Raw genomic sequence first — 24,945 nt, forward strand, 5'->3', positions numbered from 1 at the left:
GGAGGATATCTACATCAAAGCATGGGGGATATCTACATCAAAGTATGGGGGATATCTACATCAAAGCATGGGGAATATCTATATCAAAGCATGGGGGATATCTATATCAAAGCATGGGGGATATCTATATCAAAGCATGGGGGATATCTATATCAAAGCATGGGAGATATCTAAATCAAAGCATGGGGGATATCTATATCAAAGCATAGAGGATATCTACATCAAAGCATGGAGGATATCTATATCAAAGCATGGAGGATATCTACATGAAAGCATAGGGGGATATCTACATGAAAGCATAGGGGGATATCTACATGAAAGCATTGGGGATATCTACAACAAAACTTTTCCCTTAAATGTCATTTAGCTAAATCTACTTAAAATAGTAGCCTTAAAGTAAGATGTTTTAATAACAGGTGGATGACGTCACAGTACCCAAATTACATTGAGTACCCAAATTGCACCTATTTGACAAAAAAAGCTATGGACTGCTTAAAAGTTTTCTGTGAGACTAAACACATGCTGACTTGGTACTTTTATGATTTGATATAATTCACGTCTTTCAACATAGCCGATTATATTTAAATATACACATAACCTTCACAGTCAATATCAACAGTTGAAGCATTTACTGGAAAAAGTAAATCTATGGAAACACTGTCATGCGACGTTCTCAAAAAGTATTTTAAAAATGAGCAAATTAAATATGTTACAAGCATCCATTTCTTATAAAATGGATAGTAAGCATGCACTAATGTCAAATTAGTTCTAAAAATTTGAAGAAATAGAACAAAACATCAAATTCTGTTATTCAATTTTAAATGATGTGAATTTATTTAACGCATCATGTGAATATAACGGAATTTGATGAGACTGTTATTAAAGTGAGAGGGTTAGCTTAATTAAAGTGAGAGGGTTAGCGCTATAGAACCAGGTTTAATCCACCATTTTCTACATTTGAAAATGCCTGTACCAAGTCAGGAATATGACAGTTCTTGTCTATTCGTTTTTGATGCGTTTTGTTATTTGATTTTGCCATGTGATTATGGACTTTCCGAATTGATTTTCCTCTAAGTTCAGTATTTTTGTGATTTTACTTTTTAAGCATGGATGCAATTTGGGTACTCCTCATTACGGAATCCTGGATCGTATGGAGGTCAGTTCAAACCCATTTTTCTATTATTCAATGTGGATTTAAAATTAAATTGGTGTTACAGTACTATATAGTAAACAAGGACACATCTACAAATAAACATAGAGCGAAAAATTTTGTCAGGATCATAAAAAAAATTTAGGTGAAAAAACTGTTAAAAAGGTGCAATTTGGGTTCCTTCACGTTATATATCTTTGAAACATGTTGTAAATCTGAAGTAAAAGTGGACTTCATTTTTAAGCCTTCTATCAAAGCGATATAAGAATAAATGGTATGAGTGCCAATGAGTAAACTCTCTATTCAAGTCACAATTAGTAAAAAGTATAGTATTATATGTCAAAGTACCGCCCTCAACACTGAGCCTTGGCTTGGATCAAAAAGCAAGCTATAAGGGGCCCCATAATGACTAGTGTAAAACAATTCAAACAGGAAACCTAAGGATATATTTTAGATGTGAATGAATAATTAGAACACACCAATGGTTCACAATTAAACAATAATGCATTTGTTGTCAACAGACTGTTTTCAATGATAAACAAGTGCCCATACAATTTGTAAAGCCTAGAGAAAATAAAAATTTATTTACATCATACCTAAATATGATACACAAAGAATTACATGTTTATGCATAATAACTTTCAAAGGACCACATATGCATCGTTCTTGAAAAAATTAGTGCAACATGAAATAAAATGGAAAAATATATATATAAATAAAAATACATTGGCAGAACTGCTGCATTCAAATTTATACATACATACATGTATGTGTATAATGCTTTCAATTTTTATGATAATAAAAATATTGACAAAAATCTGAATAAACAGGATGTCATTCCATTTGGTTTAGAGTCAAATGTATGCTTCATCATAAATTATACTGAAGAGTCTGGGATGTAATGCAATATTGAATTTCCTATAAAGTGCAATGATGTATTAGTGTAACACATGGAAGACAGCACTATATATATTGTACATTTAAATTTAAATTCAGCTCATTCAATAAAATATCTATTTAGTAAGTAAGTAAGTAATCATTTATTATAGTGACATGTGTATCACAACATACATTCATACAATTATAAACATAGCAATTTGAAATTTACACCCGGCCCATTGGACCTATATGTCACTTTAGCAATATAATATCATATCCGAAAACGTAAAATTTTACAAAATAAAAAAACAGAATTAGACATTAAGTTTTTTTTCTATGAATGAAAGCTGAATTTACAATTTATAATCAGAACTTCTGATAATATATACAAAATAAATATTTAATTTAAAAAATATCATTTTCTGTACAAATGATGGATAGTATTACCATATTTACTGCTAGAGCTTGGTAGAGAACTAAATAGATCAACTAATATAATTATGGATCAGCAAAAAAATTGATTGAACAGCTATAATTACCAAGAAATGTATAGAAAACAATGTTATAAGATTTGCTTTTAAGACGTGGAACAATTGAAAATCATGCTTTTTAAACATGTAATATATATTCATGTTGCATTTTTCATGAGGGCTTATCCATTTTAATGTATGTGGGAGTGTAGGAACGGAAGTTTAACTAATGAATGTGGGCCAAGGGTCTTTTTTCAGTATACATGTGTCTATTACCATTATGCAAAACTATCTAAAAAATGGTTCTTGGTTGTAGGGATATTTTGAAAGACCCTTCCTATCCTACCACATACATTTTAATGGAATAGCCCAGAGACAAAAATAATTTGATGACACCTATACATCAATATTGTTAAGTCTTACAAATGACTCTACTAAGATGTCTCTATCTTCTTTCTTCAGCAAATCTTTTGGCTCTGAATAATAGATTGTAGCTTTACTACTCGTCTTGATTGTGTCACATTTAGACATTGTCATTATTTCTCTTAAATGTGTCCCTGCTATTTTCAGGAGAGTAAAGATAACCTAAAACAGATAAAACACCAAGATATAGTCAAAATCATTCAAAATACAAACTCGTTGTGACTACTTAGTCTTTAGTTTTCTATATTGTGTCTTGTGTACTCTAATTTGTCTGTTGTTTTGATCTATAAGTTTGAATGTCCCTCTACGGGCCCTCTTATACTATGTGCTTGTTTGTTTCACATTGACATGAGGTACAGGGGTGGGTTGTGATCTCACAAAATATGTTTAACCCAGCTGCATTTTGGGAGCTTTCCAAAGTCATGTTCCTCTAGCCTTTATTTGACTTGTTTGATTTTTTTTTTAAATTTGATTCAGTTGAATAATTCAGAGTTCAGTGTGGATTCCATTTCGCTGAACTAGTTATCACTAGTATACATTATTGTTTAGGGGCTAGCTGAAGCCTGGCTCAAGGTGTGGAATTTCCTGCTTCATCAAAGACTGACTGGTTAATGCCTTTGTTTTCTACACTTTGGTCAGGTTGTTGTACATGTTTCTTTGACACATTTCCTTTTTTCAGTTATTTGTTAAATGTATTTATGCTTTGGATTTGTTTTTTGTATGAAATTCAAGAGGTAATGTTAGAGAAGACAGAAACAGAAGTTTAACATAAAGGAGCAGCCATTTAACTTCAAAAGGGGGGTATTTTTTTTTTCTGAGTCACAATTTTTTTTAGTTTTTTGACGCTACATGTATCAATCAAATAATTTTTTTCAAAATTTACCACTATACATGCCATAATTGATTGAACAGCTTTTGTTAGTCTTGTATTATTTTAATTTTGGTTTCTTGTGTACAATTTGGAAATTAGTATGGCGTTCATTATGACTGAACTAGTTTATATTTGTTTAGGGGCCAGCTGAAGGAGGACTCAGGGTGCTGGAATTTCTCGCTACATTGAAGACCTGTTGGTGACCTTCTCTTCGACACATTCCACATTTCCATTCTCAGTTTTATAAGGTATGTGGTAAATCTGCATTCAGAATATTTTTTTTGTCATCTGCTTGAATAGAATAACTTTTTTCATCAAATTCAGAATTTTCTTTTAGGAAATAAAATAATCCCCCCCCTGAAGTTAAATAGTCGCTCCCATAGTCATCCTTACCCTTGTTCCTATGCAAATCATTCCTGGAAGGTATCGGAACATTCTACCCTTGCTCAGATTACCACCATAAATATCTTTATGAATCAGAAGGTCACCTCCATGTTGTCCAAGGAATCTAGGAGGAACATCTTGATATATTGATGGTTCAGGTTTAACATCACTTTCGCCTCCAGCTGGAGTTGACCTAGTTTCTCTTTTGTTCTGCAATCCTTGTACCATTTCTACCTGCAAGTTTTATTTAAACACCTTGTGAATACAGGAATATAATTCAACTAGGCCATGTGGGATCAACATAAAAAAAAGAATAACTTTAATTCATCTAATTTCATATAATAAAAATGACTTACATGTTTTCATAAAAAGATATTATAAATCATACATTGTAACATTATATCTATAACATCTTAATGATTGTGCAAGTAAAATGTTTATCACGTAGTTAAGGAAAATAAAGAAACTGAAGAAGACCAATGGCCGAAACTTCTTAAATTATGGTTTATTACTACAATAATACAAGAATAGAAAAGATGAAGATTTGTCAGAATGACAGCCAATCAGATTTTTAATACATGTATTAGTGTTTGATTTGCCAATCGAATTTATCCATGAAAATTGTCAATATCAAACTTATTTTTTCTACATGGGCGAAAGTAGAGGTATAGGGGAAGGTTGACATCTCAAAAAACATGTTTAACCCACTGCATTTTTTAGCCTGTTCAAAGTCAGGAGCCTCTAGCCTTTGTTAGTCTTGTATGATTTTAAATTTAAAAGGTCGTTTTCTAAGAGAATATATTCAATAATATTTCAGATTATATAAGATATAAATGCATTATCTATTTTAAATTGTCAGTTCAAGTTTAATAAAACACAGCTGAATGCAAAATTTTAGGAAAATCTGAGACCTGCCCTTTTTGATGCATATATTGCAATAACTTGATCTTAAAATAATCATACATGTCATGCATGTATATACACTACATAAAGTTGACTCACTAATTAAAGTTTCTGAGTTACAGATGTAACAAATGAATCATAAAATTAGGTCAAGGTCAAATGACACTGCCAAAATATTTAAGCATGTTTAACATATAACTTTATTCCATGCATACACAAATAGAATGACCTATATATATATTGCTCTTCATGTAAATGAACAATAAACCAAACTATAAACAAGAGGCTCCTGAGCACCTGACCAGTTACTTTTGTGCATAAATATAATTCAAAAACCTATACCAAAATACAGTAGTTACATCAAAGATTGTTTTAAAGTACACACATTGTACAAGTGATAATTAATGTGCACTATTAAAACGTTTAAACCCGCTGCATTTATTTGCACCTGTCCTAAGTCAGGAACCTGATGTTCAGTGGTATAGTTGTTGTTTGTTGATGTGGTTCATAAGTGTTTCTTGTTTCTTGTATTTTTTAAATTGTAATTTTTTTGGCACTTTATAGCTTGCTGTTCAGAAAATGTTCAGTGTGAGTCAAGGTTAGGCTCCGTGTTGAAGGTCGTACTTTGACCAATAATTGTTTACTTTTACAAATTACGACTTGGATGGAGAGTTGTCTCATTGGCACTCATACCACATCTTTTATCTAATTAATACACATAATTAGTCAGGATCGGGATGTGGTTTACACACTAAAAAATAATTGCCCAGAATAAGCATTATTTGAAGATGTCCTTAAAAATTAGAGAATACAGAAATTAAGACAACCCAGGCCATGAAAGACACTCATTAACAACCTTTATATGTTTATGTATGATTCAACTACTTAATTATCTACTAAATAAAAAAATAAATATATTTGAAACAGCAAACCACAAATTTTCATATCAAGACTAATGATTTTTTGACCCACATGCTTAATCAAAAGACGGTCAGCCCTTGATTGTAAAATTGCTTCTGGGCATTTTAAGTTCTTCTCTAAAAATCCAACTAAAATCTTCTTAAATTTAGTGTCCGGCTTGTGGATTTAAATGTTCATCGTGACAACTGCAATAAAACACATAAAATACACAGTTTTAAAACATACCTCAGCAAACGTCACTATACTTGCTGTCTCTTTATCAAAAGCATTTAGACGATACTTCATCGGAACAAGGACAACATCTGAGGAAGATTTCACATTCACATTATCAATCTTCATGCTACATTTTTTGGCTGAACCTGGACTGAAATATTAGAATACTTCAAGTCAAGATTAAGATTATAATACAATAATTTAAGTTTGGATGCAACACATCTTCTGATTGGCTGACGTTGTTTTGTTTATCATATCATAGACAATTTTGTCATGTGACCATGATGTCATCAACATTTTTTCATGATTTACGCTGGTTTAAAATGGAATTTAGAATTAAATTATATGAAATAACTGTAATATTTTTTCTGTCTATTCGAAATAACATAACAAATGTGGTGCACACTGTTAAATAACCTGCTACGCACATTATTCACTGTGCACCACATTTTTTGTTATTTCATCATTGACAGAAAAAATATTACAGTCATTCCTTAAATTTTGAGATATACCTCTATTTTTAACATATAATGTCTGTTTGTTTTGTTCCCACATTGTAAATGATCGTTGTCAATATGATGGAATTTGATGTGACTGTCATATAAGTGAGAGGTTAAGCTAGCTATAATACCAAGTTCAATCCACTTTTTTCTACATGAGAAAATGCATGTACCAAGTCAGGAATATGACAGTTGTTTTCCATTCATTTGATATGTTTAAAGCGTTTGATTTGATTATGGTTTTTCCGCTTTTAATTTTCCTCTGAGATCAGTATTTTTGTGATTTTAATTTTAAATAAGCCAGGATTATTGTTGCAAGAATCTTATTATATCACCCTAAATATCAGTGATATATATTCTTTAAGTAAGTTTCAATGATTTTTGTCGAGCCTTCGACTTTATCGAAAAAGCGAGACTAAGCGATCCTACATTCCGTCGGCGGCGTCGTCAGCGGCGGCGTCCACAAATATTCACTCTGTGGTTAAAGTTATTAAAAATTGAATATCTTTCTTAAACTATACTGGATTTCTACCAAACTTGGACAGAAGTTTGTTTATGATCATAAGATAGTATCCAGAAGAAAAGTTTGCAAAAATAAAATTCCATTTTTTCTGTTTTTTACTTATAAATGTACTTAGCTTTTCTACAGGGAAACATTACATTCACTCTGTGGTTCAAGTTTTTAAAATTTTAATAACTTTCTTCAACTATCCTAGTTTTGTACCAAACTTGGACAGAAGCTTGTTTATGATCATAAGATAGTATCCAGAAGTAAATTTTGTAAAAATTTTATCCATATTTTCCATATTATACTTTTAAATGGACTTAGGTTTTCTACCAGGAAACAACACATTCACTCTGTGGTTAAATTTTTAAAAAAATTGATAACTTTCTTATACTATTCTAAATTTGTACCAAACTTAGACAAAAGCTTGTTTAAGATCAAAAGCTAGTATCTAGAAAGGAAATTTTGTTAATATTTGGTACCTGTGTATCTGTATTTTACTTATAAATGGACTTAGTTTTTCTTCCAGTTAACATTACATACAGTCTGCAGTAAAAGTTTTTAAAACATTTATTCGATTCATAAACTATCCTGAAATTTTTACCAAACTTGGACAGAAGCTTCTTACAATCAAAAGAAAGTATCAAGAGGAATATTTTTATTGATTGTTTTCCTCATTTTTGTTGAGCCTGGGAGTTACAGCAAAAGTAGGCGAGACACTGGGTTCCGTGGAACCCTTACAAATTTTTCTATCTTATATTCAAAACTTTATACTGTGGATTCATTATTATTAGTTGGATACCAATGTTTGTGGTTTTCATGGGTAAAGGGGAGCCTTGAATTTAAATGTTCAACAAATTTCAAATTAACTATTAAGATATGTGCAAACTTTGGCAAAACCATGAAACCACCTGGCATATATGTATGTCTGAACTCTGATTGAAGCAGCGAATTGAGGCCCCCCCCCCCTGTTTAGTTATTTTTTTTAATTTCTGAATTAAAAGTAGTATATATGTAACACTCAGAAACGTGTCCTTCCCCCCAAACATGTCCACATCAATGTCACTGAACTGCAAAACATGTCTAGTTGTAATAGGGCGCCAAAGCGTGTCATTTGTACAAACGCCTAAACTTGTCCAATTCCCCAAACATGTCTATATCTAGCTTATTTTTTTTCTTTTACTGGAATTATCATTCTTGTCAATATTATAAATACGTTGGTTATTTAGGTATTGTTTTTTTATTAACGTACACTCATTTTACTATTTCATTAAAAAATAGAAATATATTTTTTAATCTGGCAAAATAACCTTTGGTAAAGTGGTAGCATCCCTTTGGCTAGTTTCAAATTTCCACCACTTTCATTTAAAACAGCCTCTATTATATACAAAGATTAGAATAGTTTCATACTGAAGTCATTAAAAAATTGGTCTTTTTACTCCCTCTTCAATTTTTTAAATGAAAATCCCAAATAGTACTTTATCCTAAATTTTAGATTTCACGCATCACTAAAACCACACGAACAAGAGACATACATGTAACGTTCAGTGCCAAATATTTCATGCATTATTTGAACGACATCAGTAAAAACTTAAGATAGGTCATATTATCAAGCATACCTGGAATTTGGAAGGACACATTTTGGAGTGTTACACATATATATATTCTAATTGCACAAACTTACATAGGAACAATATCACACATTAAACAAAACTCTTTCAAAATGTCAATAACCATTTCTTCTGGAGCACCTGTCTGTCTTATACCATACAAATATGAACCCTCGCAGGAAATCATTAGCTGCACTTTCAGTAGGAAATTTTTCACAGTCCCAAGGCATGGATCACTGTAATAGATATATAGATAGATATTTTTATTAACCAATCATGGTGCCCAAAATTTGAGCTATACAATTAAATGAATGAATTACAAAATAAAGCACAGAAAATGATTAGAATGATTAAAGTACATTTAAACAAAAAACACATGAATACACATTTACACTAATTAACCTGATATAAACCAAGTAATATACATATTAAACTATCATACATGCTTTGAAATGATTCAGACAAGGTGTACATAAACAACCTTGTGCGGTGTATGACACACATACATCACATGATATGTATAGATTATCGGGTTTTCTACACATTGATATTTTACGATATCTATACGTAGAAAACCCGATTATCTATTTATCGTTTTATCAATGGTCTTGTTTCATCTCCCTAAGACAGTTTTACGCTTGAGGAAAGCAAGCTTGATAACGTCTCCTCTCGCATTATGACGTCGCTGATAACTTCTCCTCTAACATTGTGACGTCGCTGATTATGCCTGGTCTCGTTTTGAAGTCTTGATACGAGAATTACTGAGCGACAGGGCAGAGTGATATAGGCGTAGGGAAGGACGATAAGTTTGTATACCAAGTTTGGGGAGAGATCGCTATTCACAGGACATTTTGACAAATTTACCCCTTGCATCCTCTTTTTGTTGGTCTCAAAGGCCATTTGTCAATTGTACTTTTATGGTGTGCACCAAAATTGAACAACTTTTAACCAATATTTTGAAACAATCCATATACATGCATGTACTTGTAAGTGGAATTATATACATTAATCAAGTAGATGTAACCAAAAGTCTATTAATCCCTGTGGAATATGTAAATTTTCAATATTCTTCTATCAGCTGTTCCATTCATGTGTCCATAGTTATTATTGTTAAAATACCGATTTCAGTCATAGCTTGTCCGGTTCTGATCTGTAGTTAGTAAACGGTCAATGGCAGACAAAGAAAATTTACAAAAAATAAATGATGTTTGATAAGCTATTTGGAAAGGAATAAATATATGCCATTTCAAATGCAATAAATGGATTTAACCAGGTTAACATTTATCATGTTTATGGAGGCAACTTTTATCATGTTAAAATGAAGCAACAAACTTATTGCGCGCTGAAAAATATATTGATGTAAGTCCTCGAGTAACAAGTACCGGAAGTGCATATGCATGAAGTGATAAAAGTTGTCTTTTATTAAATAACCTGCTACACTATTATTCACACTGTACAGTGGCGGATCTAGAAATTTTCATAAGTGGGGGCCCACTGATTGGCCTAAGAGGGGGCCCGCTCCAGTCATGCCAGGGCCGTAACTACATTGAGGCAAATGAGGCAAATGCCTCATGTTTGAAATTTCAAAAAAAAAATGAAACAAAAGAGTGTCTCCATATCAAATTGTTTTCACGGAAAGTGTCTTGAAAGAAGCAAGTTCTCCTCACTCTCTGATGTCGCCCCTGCATGTTTTTAGTGATCCATGTTCATTTTACTTTTAGTTTTCAGAGTTGATGGTCTATTGTTTGCACTTCTGTGTCCCCGGGTTTGTCTTTTATTCATTTATTGTCATACTTTATTACTCTAGTCTGAGTGTTGATTTTCATTTGTAAACATGTGATTTTGCAATGTTGCATGTCCACCGATGTCCAGACATTGTGCGAGAAAATATAAAAAAATATACGATGCTACTGGACATAGAAAAAAAATTGTCGTTTCTGCATGGAGAATTGAACACGATATCAAAGAATGCAAAACTGGTTCTTTTTATTGTAGATAAAACTAGATATCTGACATGGTTTAAATTAAAAAGTTAGACCACAAATTTTCCAGTATCAAATCATCTATTAAAACATCAATGGTTTGCCATATGACCTTTTGCATTGAAGCATTACATTTGCATCAAGTCGTGTTGAGACCCTCAACAGACAATAAAGGAATATGGAATAAACGTGCATGGTACCTAATTTCACACAAAGTCAATGCATATAGAAAAAATATAAATGACCAATGCATGGTTAAAGTTTTTATTCCTCTTCTTCGTCTTGATAGCTGCTGGAGGGTCAACAATACAGAAATTATTTATACCGTATAACAAGATCAAGATGATCCTTAATGTCGACTTAAGTAGTACTAGTACTTAAAGAATAATACTGCACTGTCACTATATTTTTAAAATCTAGTCATAAAAAATCACCAAAGTCTAAGCACAATACACAGGCACTTGTTTCTATCCATTGGAAGAACCACTATCAACGTATATTTACTCGTAAATATACGTTGATAGTGGTTCTTCCAATGGATAGAAACAAGTGCCTGTGGCACATTACAAGACAAGAACAGACATACAGATCTGGCCGTTTTATTGATTATGAGAATTACTATTTTTTCCTTTGTCCTACACATCGGTCTACTTTTAATGTTGTCCCCGTAAAACCTAAAAGTCTTAAATTACAATGCATGCTCCAATCGATGTTTTTGCTTTGAGACAAGAAAATTGTCGAAAACAAAATCTAAAAATTAATTGCGTTTCAATATAAGAAAGAGTCCGGGAAACGCTCAGAATGCACGATTTTGCTTTATTTTTCTCAGAGCTTCGCAGACCCATCTCCAAAAAGTTTTCGCATCGCTACGCTCGTCGAATATATTTTGCCTCACAATTAAAACAGGCTAGTTACGGCCCTGCATGCTTCAGTGATTCCCTATATAAGCAACCAATTTTTTTCTCAAAAAGGGGGGGCCCGGGCCCCCTGCTCCCTAAATCTGCCTCTGCTGTAAATTCAATGCTTAAACATCTTTTCTTAAGTAAATGAATCATTTATGTTTGAATTTCTTTAATTATCAATAAAAAAATGATGTTTCCTTAACTTAGAAAAAATTGAAAATGTCCGATGACAAAAGTGAGTTTGGTGAACAACAGGGCGACTTGATTTTGCTTTTGACGGTCAAGCAAAGCAAAGTGAAGGAGGAGAAAGCGACTTTGTACCCTAGTTGCCTGCTAGCGTAAGCCCTGTCCTAATTCAGGAATGTTTCAGGTTTTCATTTTCTATATAGATCATGTAGATTAGACAGTTGGTTTTAAGGTTTGAATGGTTTTACACTAGTAATTTTTTGGGTCCTTTTATATCTTGTATAGCTTGCTGTTTGGTGTGAGCCAAGGTTCTGTGATGAAGACCGTAATTTGACCCACAAAGGTTTAATTCTACAAATTGATACTGGGAAACTAAGATTTAACCTCAAACTAATTGCAACAGAAAATGTTTAAGTTCTAATCTATAGCATTATGCCCTTTATATATACACAGAAAAAAAGTCCCATAAAATCTCACTTCAGGAAAACTCAAAATTAGCATTTTTAATTTCCTATGGAAATTAACATTGGAAGGGAAAATAAATCTTACAAAAATTAGTCTTTTTTGGTCAGTTTTTGGTCAGTTTTTGGTTGTTTTTCTTGAAATTTATGTACAGTATGATACTTTGATGGGGTTATCAGTTTGTATTTAACTGAAATATATAATCTTCTGCTCATGAAATGTACAAAACCGAAGTATTATTGGTAGTTTTATTTTTTTCATGCATTTTTCATTAAAGAAATTGCAAATTTGAAGCTTTGTAACCATTTTGAAAAAATAATGTGAAAATTTGGTAATGTTTATATCTGCATATAACATGTATAATATTATTTCAGCAACTTACTTATCTAAAGAAACTTTAAACCACAAAAAGAGGAATACATGCTTAATCATTTTATTAAATTTGAGATTCATTACCTTGACCATGTTGACATGTTGAAAAATTCAATAAATGGTCAATTAATGAATTACGAAATCTAGATTATAGCTTGATAAAATATATAAAAATACCTTTAGAGTTGATTGTTATACTGTAAAGACCGCTAAAAAATCAAGAATCAATAAATTCTGATGAATAGAATCGGTAAAGTTATAATTTAATATCAATTTTTATTGTTTTTTTTGCATTTTTGCAAGAGTTATCTCCCTTTTCAATACAAATCTCCATAGGAATTTTAAATGGTGATTTTTTTAGTCTTCCTCAAGTTAGATTTTATGGGACTTTTTTCTTTGTATATTTGGGGTATAATGCTAAAGATTAAAACTTAAAAATCTTCTGTTGCAATTACTTTCAGGTTAGGGTAAAATTTATCCTAGTTTGACTGGACTAATTGAGAGTTGTCTCATTGGCAATCATGCCACATCTTCTTACATTGTACATGTATATCTACATGATCTATGACCCCATCAATAGTGAAAGGTTTGGATTTCTGTCTATGCAGTCGCTACTCCAGATATAGTTATGACGTCTTGATAGGCTATTTCTCATTTGCACTGGTCACACCACATCTTCCTATATATCTATTACATTTTTGGCTTTGACGCCTTCTCGGATGTAGTAAGATATTTTATTATGTCAAAGCAACAAAAATAAAATAGCCTTTCAAGATGTCATATTTGGACTCAGTCATGTTAATAGTCCAAATAATTATGACGTCTTAAAGGCTATTATATAATTTAGACTATGCACATGATGCAGTTTCTTGAATGTTAATACTTACTTGCTCAAGTTTTTCATATTGTCTTCAAGATCAGGTAAGAACATAGCTGCATTTCTTTTATTTTTCTGAACAAGTTTAGTCTTAAAATGTATATCCTCATCAAACATGCTAGTGTTTAATATTAAAGATTTCTGTAATTTTTCCACCAAAATTCTTTGATCATCAGTCAAGGGTCCAAAAATTTCGAGTTCTTCATTAACAATGCTTAATATATCTAAAGGGGATGGATGGTAGGTTGTATTATAAAAGATTCCAAGGGATTCGAGACAATTAATGTTCCAACAGGATGTTTTAGTTGGTAGCGAGGACAAATGTTCTCCATGATCTCTGTAACAACTTGAATCTGTTTCACTGCCGCTGGTGGTGTTACAAGAACTTGACGATTTTGATATGCTTGAAACATCGTGCAACACTTCTTCATGTATTGGGCGAGATGTCATCATTGTATTTTCATCTGAGAAGCGAACTGATAGTCAACATGCTCAAGACATTCAATGTTTTCATGCCGCAGGGAAAAACAAGTAAAGGGGAGGGAAACCAAGATTTAAATGTTCGTTTAGAATAGTAGAAATTATCGAAAGTTTCCAATTCTTTAATAAATGTCAAAATAGAAAGTAAAGTTAAGTAACTTAATTAATAGTTCTTTAAAGTTGAAGGGTAGAGAATTTCTGGAGTTAGCATTCTTAATATAAGAGGCCGAACATTTCTTCCGTAACACACAAAACAACTTCGATTAAATCATACGCATTGGGGACATTGGGGACATTGGGGACACCACACCAATTTTCCGACTCATCATTTGTCTTGCCGTGGTAGTTCTTCATGAAAAGGGTTTAAAGACGCCGCGCTTACGAACAGCAATTTGAAAGTACTTCAACTTGAGGGTAACGATTTCCTGGGTTAGCATTAATAATGGCCCAAAATTGCCCTTGTAACACGGTAAAAAAAAGTAATTCATTTTAAAATATACCGTGACATTCTACATTGGTGACCCAATCCATTGTCTCGGCAGTTTTTAACTTCAATATGGCTAGGGATTATAGATTTTGCTCTTATACAAATATATTGGATAGCACTACAGTGGGAGGGCAAACAATTTCTGGTGTTAGCATTCTCAAAGGCCAAATATTTTGTCCGTAACACAAAAAAAAAAAGTCGAAATTGATCAAATACACAAATAACCTCTATGCTTCCAACCCATCACTTGATTTACGACTAGGAGTTATAGACTCTGCTCTTATAATTAGCTATCATAGTAGGATAGTACTACAGCGGGGGTGGGGGTCACAGTTAAGAATTTTCAGAGTAAGCATTTTTGAATGCCCAAAATGTCGTTCGAAACCTGAACCAGATGATCCGCAAGGCGTAGCTTTATACGACCGCAGAGGTTGAACCCTGAATGGTTGGGACAAGTATGGACACAACATTGAAGCTGGATTTAGCTCTAAATTTGGATTGTGATTAAATAGTTGACACAGCAAAGGTTTCTGACACAGAATGAATGTGTTCTAATGAACTTAAAATTTTGGTTTTCTCTTACAGCAATTCACTATGCTGTTGAATATTAATCCTCTCAAAAAAATGTTTGAAGACATTTTCTTTTTATTTATGAAATTTCAAATGAGAAAATTTAACCCAATTTTTTTAATCACATCCCCCTTTCCCTTATTCCAAAACTGATCTCAATTAAAATTTCTAATGGAGTTTGCAATAATAACTACTCATTTAAATACATCATAAAATATTAAGATGTAAAAAAACTGCTTGTTATCACTGAATGGTAAAGATTATTTTAATTTAATCCTATGGGATTAAAATTATAAATATATATATATATAAATATAAAGTTATGTGTATGTTACAATGAATGCTGTTTGGTAGTAAAATGTTTTAAATGTATACAAGTTTTTTTTATATTTTTTATATATATATATATAAAAAAAAAAATTTTTTTGTCACAAACATGTTTTTTATTTGTTTATATGACAATAAAGATTATTCTTATTTTGGAATGTATAATAATAATATTTTACAGTCAAAGAATAAAGTTCTTTCAAAAGTTAAGAATCTAAATACACAGTTAGATTCGGCATATCAAAGAACCCCAATTATTCAATTTTGATGAAATCAAACAAATTTAATTTTAGACCCTTTGGGCCCCTTATTCCTAAACTGTTGGGACCAAAACTCCCAAAATCAATACCAACCTTCCTTTTATGGTCATAAACCTTGTGTTTGAATTTCATAGATTTCTATTTACTTAAACTAAAGTTATGGTGCGAAAACCAAGAAAAATGCTTTTTTGGGTCCCTTTTTGGCCCCTTATTCCTAAACTGTTGGGACCTAAACTCCCAAAATCAATACCAACCTTCCTTTTGTGGTCATAAACATTGTGTATAAATTTCATTGATTTCTATTTACTTAAACTAAAGTTATTGTGCGAAAACCAAGAATAATGCTTATTTGGGCCCTTTTTTGGCCCCTTATTCCTAAAATGTTGAAACCAAAACTCCCAAAATCAATCCCAACCTTTCTTTTGTCGTCATAAACCTTGTGTCAATACTTCATAGATTTCTATTAACTTAAACTACAGTCATATTGCGAAAACCAAGAAAATGCTAATTTGGGCCAATTTTTTTTTATACAAAATTCATCTAATGCTTAAAGTTTGTTTAAATCGTCATCATGATTTTTTTAAAATTATTAATGTTAATTTAAAACCCGTAAATATGAGAGAAAAACTCAAAACTAAGGTTGGAACTTAGTTATAAGGATATACAACCTTAAAATTTCGTACGAAAAAGTAAAAAAACCCTATCATTTAAAAAAAAAAAAATTGTTGCTCAAGTAGTTTTCCAAACGCAATTACAGGATGACAAATAATGCATGATAACTTTTTATAAATAGAATTGCAGATCCTGGATGTTAATTTCTTGATCGCTTCACACTAGTCAGATACGTTACCGTTATGTTTTATTTTCGTAGCAAACTAATTTTCATATACAAAGTCTTCCTCCAAAATAATGTAACTAAGATGATTTATATAGTCATAAATCTTGGTGATAGACTCTAAAAAGTTAGAGACTGGTATACACATTTAACGTTATGACAAACAAGTTATAAAACAATCTAATTTAAATATTGATCGCTGGTTTGGTCAAACATATATGCGTAAACAAAATTACTTGAACTATTGGATACCATTCTATTACAGATTCAGTGACAAAAATCTCAATATAAAAACAGGGATTTCGCTGTATTGAAGATCCATTGGTGGCCTTCGGCTGTTGTCTGCCTCTTTGGTGTGGTTGCTGTCTCTTTGAGACATTCCCCATAACAATTTTCAATTTTATAAAAAATACGGTTTTACAAAGGATTTGTATGGCGATATTCTAATCCTTCTCATCATACAAATACAAATTTGTTTTTATTTTTACAAGATGAAAATATTAAATACGTTGTTCAGATAAGATTAGAGACCTCTTGTCAATGAGTGTTTTATTTTTGTAACCACATATCAGAGATAACTGTTGAACTTATGAATTATTTTTCATTCATGCGAGTAAAATAGGTATATGTAATTGCATCAAATATCGATAAACAATAGACAATGATTCAACCATAAGATCTTTCTTATGTTTATGAATAAAATTCTTAGTGAGCAATCACCCACAAAAAAAAAAAAGAAACAGACCATTACTGTTAATTCATGTGTTTTATATTCATTGAAAATGTTTGTTAAAAGCTATTTGGACTTCAGCTTGCTTTATTACTAACGATCAGTACAGAGAAAACTAAAACTTACACATCATGAACCCGAACATGAAATTTATAAATTGAATTAACCGACAACTATTTCTGTTCAACTTATCTCTAGTTTTTTGCTTTTATTCTCATTTCAACAGGTCAATGTTTTCTCTTAGTCAATTTTACGGACACGTCTTTTTAAAATCTATAAATAGAATAAGTTTCTATTTTTATAAACGGTATTTCCTCGGGAAATATGAGAAAATCTAACATCCTAAAATTATTCCTTCATGCGAAACTAGTATGTCATAATCATTTCATATAACTATAAGTTAACCAATGACTAAAATACATGTTAAATTGTGTATACATATTTTATACAATGCCATGTGTCATAGCATATTTATAGTTTAAAAAAATGCATAGATTTGAGCTGTACACTGCGGCATCATTGACACCGCTAGTTACTTATATAATAGACTCACTATACAAAATTGAGACTGATCTTGTACAGTAAACTTGTCAAAACTATACTTTAACAATGTTTAATTGGTCAAGATTTTAATCTTTATGAGTATGCAGTAGTTGTCTGGTATTTTCAACTATTATACGTTGAAATTAATATGAATTCGATGATTTAAAATTTGAAGTACGATGTTTCGCTGTTTGTTTAGCATTGACATTCTTTAAATGTATTTCCGAAACATTGTACAGGGTTTATTTTTAATTATTTTCTACGGTTCTTACAATTGTTTCATGAGGGGGGATAGGACCTTTATCGGGACTCCGGGATCGGGTGTTTTAAAGCTCGGGATTTCGGGATTGATCCTTTTGGGATCCGGGAATTCTTGTTTTCGAATTTCGGGACGTCGGGATTAACTGAATTTAAATTCGGGATCTCGGGATTTCGTGTTTTTAAGCCCGGGATTTCGGGATCAGGACCCCTCCTATCCCCTCTCTTTCATGAAATCGAATTTAAAAAAAAGTAATTGATATTAGAATGCAGGATGGTATTTAAAGTCATAAGAAACCTCAAATTAAAAAAATAATGAATATGTTTTTTGATAACTCAATGGATAGTTTTCATTATAAAACTTAAGTACATCTACTTTTTTTTGAAGAACATTCTTTAATTTATTTATATTTAAAAGAAGTTTATTTTATTATAATTGCTTCCTTCCAGGATCCAGGAAGCAACTCCCCCGACATAATTTCTGTATGCAAAGTGACCTCAGTGTGACCCATCTCGTAAAAATCCGGTGATCACAATACGCATGGATATCTTTAAAATAAACTATTATCCTAATTTACATGTTAAACACGTGCTCAATTTCCATGCTTTTTGTTGATTTTTTGTCGATTGTTGACAAACAGGTGACAATCGTGAAACTTCTGCTTTAAAACACGAACTTTAATTACCTGCCATATTTTCACAACAACACTGACCGATTGAAAAAAAAATGACGATTTTACGAAATTTACACGAAAAAATGATAAATTCGTGCACAGAAGACTAAGTTTTTGATGTAAGTATGCATTGGCGCAAGAATTGGAAGAACATTATTTTTCACCGGTCACTCGTATCTTATGACTTTAATGTTAAATACGTTGGCATTTCTCTCAGTTAAAGAAAAAACACTATAAATTTGGTGCGAAGATATGTCTGTTTTACCTTCATCAAATAACATTTTCACAGATCTTTTGTTTTGTTTTGTTATCTAAGTACCGTTACAAGAACAGCATGCAATGAGGTGGCACTATTGCAAATTAGGTTGCTTATTTGATACATGTACACTAAAACAATCGGAGACAATTTCATTGGGAAGGCTAGAACAATAATTAACTTTTTCTATTCAAGATGTCGAAATTGAGATTAAATATGGTATTTCCGGTAAAATTTGCAGATGTAGAATACACATAACAACCTCAAAACGATGATGAATAAATACATAAATATTGTTGGGGTACATGCTTGCCATCCTTCTTTCATGTCTCATCTCACAAGGTATACCGTTAAGTACGTCTATGAGAGACGTACTGCAATACAGCGAAACATCAACATGACACATTAGAATACACTCCTTAACAATTGCAAAAGATAGATATCCATAAAAAAATAAACCTTTTCACTGTTTAAGATCTGTTTGGGGTATATAGCAGCACCACATAGCATAAATATTTTACCAATTAATGATTCCTGAACCACTGACCATATTTGTTCTTCTAAAATATAAAAGTCTACTTAATATGTTGAGAAAATCTTGGACTGATGTTTTATAGATTGATGAAGTTAAATGTTGCTCAAATAAAAAGTAAAAACACAAAAATACCGAACTCCGAGGAAAATTCAAAAGGAAAATCCAAAATCAAAAGGCAAAATCAAAAGTCCAAACACATCAAACGAATGGATAACAACTGTTCACCGAAAATTCACCGAAAATAATGTATTTTCCTTTTAATATATATATATATATATATATATATTTTAAACCGCAAAAGTTACTTGTATAAATGCAACATGCAGGTACAACTAAAGTCAACTGACCGGAATATTAACCTTTTTATCGGAATAAATTAAAAATGCATGTCCTCACTGTCGCAGCTTTTTTTGGCACGCTTTATATATCTATTTGACTGTCTTCATTATATTTGAACGTTTGTGTAGTTGAAATAAGATCAAGGGTGAAAATATTGTAAATCAAAATAATATAGAAAATGAGAAAATCGTTTATTTTTAGGTCTGATGAGCTATATACTTCTGTTGCCTTTTTCTTGTATTGTAATTTCAAGTAAAAGGATTAACAATATGTTGCAATGTTTTTTTTTATTTTAATGTATTCCTAACTATAGTTTCCTCATAGTTATAAATAATAGAGTATGGAGATTTGGTATGTCTGCCATATAAAACAACTATCCACCGACGTGCAGATGAAGAGGATGTAATCAACTATAGAAACCATTTTGTATAGTCAGCTATAAAAGGCATACCCTAACTTGTGGAATTGGTGTAACAGTAACAGATCAATATAAGAACAGACTACAAAAATGATTTAAAAGAGGCTTAAACTTATCAGATCAATACAAGTAAAACATCAAACAAAAACAAGGAAAATACCAACCCTTCATCCCTAAAAACAAAAAAGTACAGATCTGTGAGTACTCACAGTTACCGACACCTAGTTCAAAGCCAGTTTTATTTGCTGACTTAATTTAGTATTGTCTTTGTAAACATTTTTGGTTAATATAGTCAACTTTTTTCTTGAGTTCAACCGTTCATGAAGGAACGAGAATTCAAAACAACATATAACACATAATATTAAAAAACAATAATTTAATGTATAAAATGAAAAATGAAAAAAACAACGTTTTACCTACCTTCCTACCCTGTTTCAAAACATAGGGTCGGAAAAGGGCAAACAAACAATATTTTAATTTAGGCCTAAAGATATATATATATGTCAAAGCAACAAAAATAAAATAGCCTTTCAAGATGTCATATTTGGACTAATAGTCCTAATAATTACATGAATTATGACGTCTTGAAATGCTATTATATTTTTTGCTTTGATACCCGACAGCGTGGCTGTTACTACAGTTAGGCGTCAAAGCAAAAAAATATAATAGCCTTTCAAGACGTCATAATTATTTGGATTATTAATTTGGACTATGCAGTTGCTTGAATTTTAATACTTACTTGCTTAAGTTTTTCATATTCTCTTCAAGATCAGGCAAGAACATAGCTGCATTTCTTTTCTTTTTCTGAACAAGTTTAGTCTTAAAATGTATATCCTCATCGAACATGCTAGTGTTTAATATTAAAGATTTCTGTAATTTGTCCACCAAAATTCTTTGATCATCAGTCAAGGGTCCAAAAATTTCTAATTCTTCATTAACAATGTTTAAGATATCTAAAGGGGATGGGTGGTATGATGTATTATAAAAGATTCCAAGGGATTCGAGACAATTAATGTTCCAACAGGATGTTTTAGTTGGTAGCGAGGACAAATGTTCTCCATGATCTCTGTAACAACTTGAATGTGTTTCACTGCCGCTGGTGGTGTTACAAGAACTTGACGATTTTGATATGCTTGAAACATCGTGCAACACTTCTTCATGTATTGGGCGAGATGTCATCATTGTATTTTCATCTGAGAAGCGAACTGATAGTCAACATGCTCAAGACATTCAATGTTTTCATGCCGCAGGGAAAAACAAGTAAAGGGGAGGGAAACCAAGATTTAAATGTTCGTTTAGAATAGTAGAAATTATCGAAAGTTTCCAATTCTTTAATAAATGTCAAAATAGAAAGTAAAGTTAAGTAACTTAATTAATAGTTCTTTAAAGTTGAAGGGTAGAGAATTTCTGGAGTTAGCATTCTTAATATAAGAGGCCGAACATTTCTTCCGTAACACACAAAACAACTTCGATTAAATCATACGCATTGGGGACATTGGGGACATTGGGGACACCACACCAATTTTCCGACTCATCATTTGTCTTGCCGTGGTAGTTCTTCATGAAAAGGGTTTAAAGACGCCGCGCTTACGAACAGCAATTTGAAAGTACTTCAACTTGAGGGTAACGATTTCCTGGGTTAGCATTAATAATGGCCCAAAATTGCCCTTGTAACACGGTAAAAAAAAGTAATTCATTTTAAAATATACCGTGACATTCTACATTGGTGACCCAATAGACCACTTTCGAGTTCATCCGTCACCGGAAAAAACTCGTCAATTATACGCGCCTTTATCATCGTCATTTGTGCGTTTAGGGGCGTCGTCACTTCCTTCCAATGTTGAGCGAGTGGTTGGAAAAATATAATTCTATATTGTACGAATTATTCGGCAAATTGAATTCTCAAAATTGACAATCAACACTGCTGTCATTAGGGAAATATCAGTTAGTACCTACAGAGCAACCATTATTTCTAGTTTATCCTGCACAAAGACGATCACTAAGACGCTTGATGAACGTAAATAGTGCAGGGATACAGGCGAGCCCCTCTATCTGGTAAATGACGTCATAAAGGCGTGTATAATTGACGAGTTTTTGCCGGTGACGGATGAACTCGAAAGTGGTCTATTTCCGGACCAATCCATTGTCTCGGCAGTTTTTAACTTCAATATGGCTAGGGATTATAGATTTTGCTCTTATACAAATATATTGGATAGCACTACAGTGGGAGGGCAAACAATTTCTGGTGTTAGCATTCTCAAAGGCCAAATATTTTGTCCGTAACACAAAAAAAAAAAGTCGAAATTGATCAAATACACAAATAACCTCTATGCTTCCAACCCATCACTTGATTTACGACTAGGAGTTATAGACTCTGCTCTTATAATTAGCTATCATAGTAGGATAGTACTACAGCGGGGGTGGGGGTCACAGTTAAGAATTTTCAGAGTAAGCATTTTTGAATGCCCAAAATGTCGTTCGAAACCTGAACCAGATGATCCGCAAGGCGTAGCTTTATACGACCGCAGAGGTTGAACCCTGAATGGTTGGGACAAGTATGGACACAACATTGAAGCTGGATTTAGCTCTAAATTTGGATTGTGATTAAATAGTTGACACAGCAAAGGTTTCTGACACAGAATGAATGTGTTCTAATGAACTTAAAATTTTGGTTTTCTCTTACAGCAATTCACTATGCTGTTGAATATTAATCCTCTCAAAAAAATGTTTGAAGACATTTTCTTTTTATTTATGAAATTTCAAATGAGAAAATTTAACCCAATTTTTTTAATCACATCCCCCTTTCCCTTATTCCAAAACTAATCTCAATTAAAATTTCTAATGGAGTTTGCAATAATAACTACTCATTTAAATACATCATAAAATATTAAGATGTAAAAAAACTGCTTGTTATCACTGAATGGTAAAGATTATTTTAATTTAATCCTATGGGATTAAAATTATAAATATATATATATATAAATATAAAGTTATGTGTATGTTACAATGAATGCTGTTTGGTAGTAAAATGTTTTAAATGTATACAAGTTTTTTTTATATTTTTTATATATATATATATAAAAAAAAAATTTTTTTTTGTCACAAACATGTTTTTTATTTGTTTATATGACAATAAAGATTTTCTTATTTTGGAATGTATAATAATAATATTTTACAGTCAAAGAATAAAGTTCTTTCAAAAGTTAAGAATCTAAATACACAGTTAGATTCGGCATATCAAAGAACCCCAATTATTCAATTTTGATGAAATCAAACAAATTTAATTTTAGACCCTTTGGGCCCCTTATTCCTAAACTGTTGGGACCAAAACTCCCAAAATCAATACCAACCTTCCTTTTATGGTCATAAACCTTGTGTTTGAATTTCATAGATTTCTATTTACTTAAACTAAAGTTATGGTGCGAAAACCAAGAAAAATGCTTTTTTGGGTCCCTTTTTGGCCCCTAATTCCTAAACTGTTGGGACCTAAACTCCCAAAATCAATACCAACCTTCCTTTTGTGGTCATAAACATTGTGTATAAATTTCATTGATTTCTATTTACTTAAACTAAAGTTATTGTGCGAAAACCAAGAATAATGCTTATTTGGGCCCTTTTTTGGCCCCTTATTCCTAAAATGTTGAAACCAAAACTCCCAAAATCAATCCCAACCTTTCTTTTGTCGTCATAAACCTTGTGTCAATACTTCATAGATTTCTATTAACTTAAACTACAGTCATATTGCGAAAACCAAGAAAATGCTAATTTGGGCCAATTTTTTTTTATACAAAATTCATCTAATGCTTAAAGTTTGTTTAAATCGTCATCATGATTTTTTTAAAATTATTAATGTTAATTTAAAACCCGTAAATATGAGAGAAAAACTCAAAACTAAGGTTGGAACTTAGTTATATGGATATACAACCTTAAAATTTCGTACGAAAAAGTAAAAAAACCCTATCATTTAAAAAAAAAAAAATTGTTGCTCAAGTAGTTTTCCAAACGCAATTACAGGATGACAAATAATGCATGATAACTTTTTATAAACAGTATTGCAGATCCTGGATGTTAATTTCTTGATCGCTTCACACTAGTCAGATACGTTACCGTTATGTTTTATTTTCGTAGCAAACTAATTTTCATATACAAAGTCTTCCTCCAAAATAATGTAACTAAGATGATTTATATAGTCATAAATCTTGGTGATAGACTCTAAAAAGTTAGAGACTGGTATACACATTTAACGTTATGACAAACAAGTTATAAAACAATCTAATTTAAATATTGATCGCTGGTTTGGTCAAACATATATGCGTAAACAAAATTACTTGAACTATTGGATACCATTCTATTACAGATTCAGTGACAAAAATCTCAATATAAAAACAGGGATTTCGCTGTATTGAAGATCCATTGGTGGCCTTCGGCTGTTGTCTGCCTCTTTGGTGTGGTTGCTGTCTCTTTGAGACATTCCCCATAACAATTTTCAATTTTATAAAAAATACGGTTTTACAAAGGATTTGTATGGCGATATTCTAATCCTTCTCATCATACAAATACAAATTTGTTTTTATTTTTACAAGATGAAAATATTAAATACGTTGTTCAGATAAGATTAGAGAC

General features: G+C 31.7%; 1 protein-coding gene across 2 annotated transcripts; it reads right to left on the reverse strand.

Moving 5' to 3' along the window:
* Positions 1–1,920: 1,920 nt before the first annotated feature.
* On the reverse strand, positions 1,921–21,577 carry LOC134681275 (uncharacterized). Of its 2 annotated transcripts, none has more exons than XM_063540825.1 (5): positions 21,062–21,577; positions 8,904–9,065; positions 6,227–6,365; positions 4,187–4,411; positions 1,921–3,084 (listed from the first exon to the last, which is right to left on the reverse strand). In XM_063540825.1, exons 1-5 carry the CDS (start codon positions 21,502–21,504, stop codon positions 2,896–2,898), a joined length of 1,158 nt encoding a protein of 385 aa, XP_063396895.1. In that variant the 5' UTR covers positions 21,505–21,577; the 3' UTR covers positions 1,921–2,895. The 2 variants fall into 2 exon arrangements, with proteins under 2 accessions (XP_063396895.1, XP_063396896.1); XM_063540826.1 differs by lacking the exon at positions 21,062–21,577 and adding an exon at positions 13,621–14,146.
* Between the last annotated feature and the right edge of the window lie 3,368 nt (positions 21,578–24,945).

Source organism: Mytilus trossulus, chromosome 8 (genome assembly GCF_036588685.1).
Source record: "Mytilus trossulus isolate FHL-02 chromosome 8, PNRI_Mtr1.1.1.hap1, whole genome shotgun sequence".
Lineage (NCBI taxonomy): Eukaryota > Metazoa > Mollusca > Bivalvia > Mytilida > Mytilidae > Mytilus > Mytilus trossulus.

What these genes read in the sequence shown, in the direction of transcription:
- LOC134681275 (XM_063540825.1), bottom strand. Translation starts at nt 21,504, where the DNA reads ATGATGACATCTCGCCCAATACATGAAGAAGTGTTGCACGATGTTTCA. An exon ending in ATGTGTGATATTGTTCCTAT is followed by an intron (nt 6,366 to 8,903) that starts GTAAGTTTGTGC and finishes CTAATATTTCAG; the next exon opens with TCCAGGTTCAGCCAAAAAAT. An exon ending in GTATAGTGACGTTTGCTGAG is followed by an intron (nt 4,412 to 6,226) that starts GTATGTTTTAAA and finishes TAAAACTTGCAG; the next exon opens with GTAGAAATGGTACAAGGATT.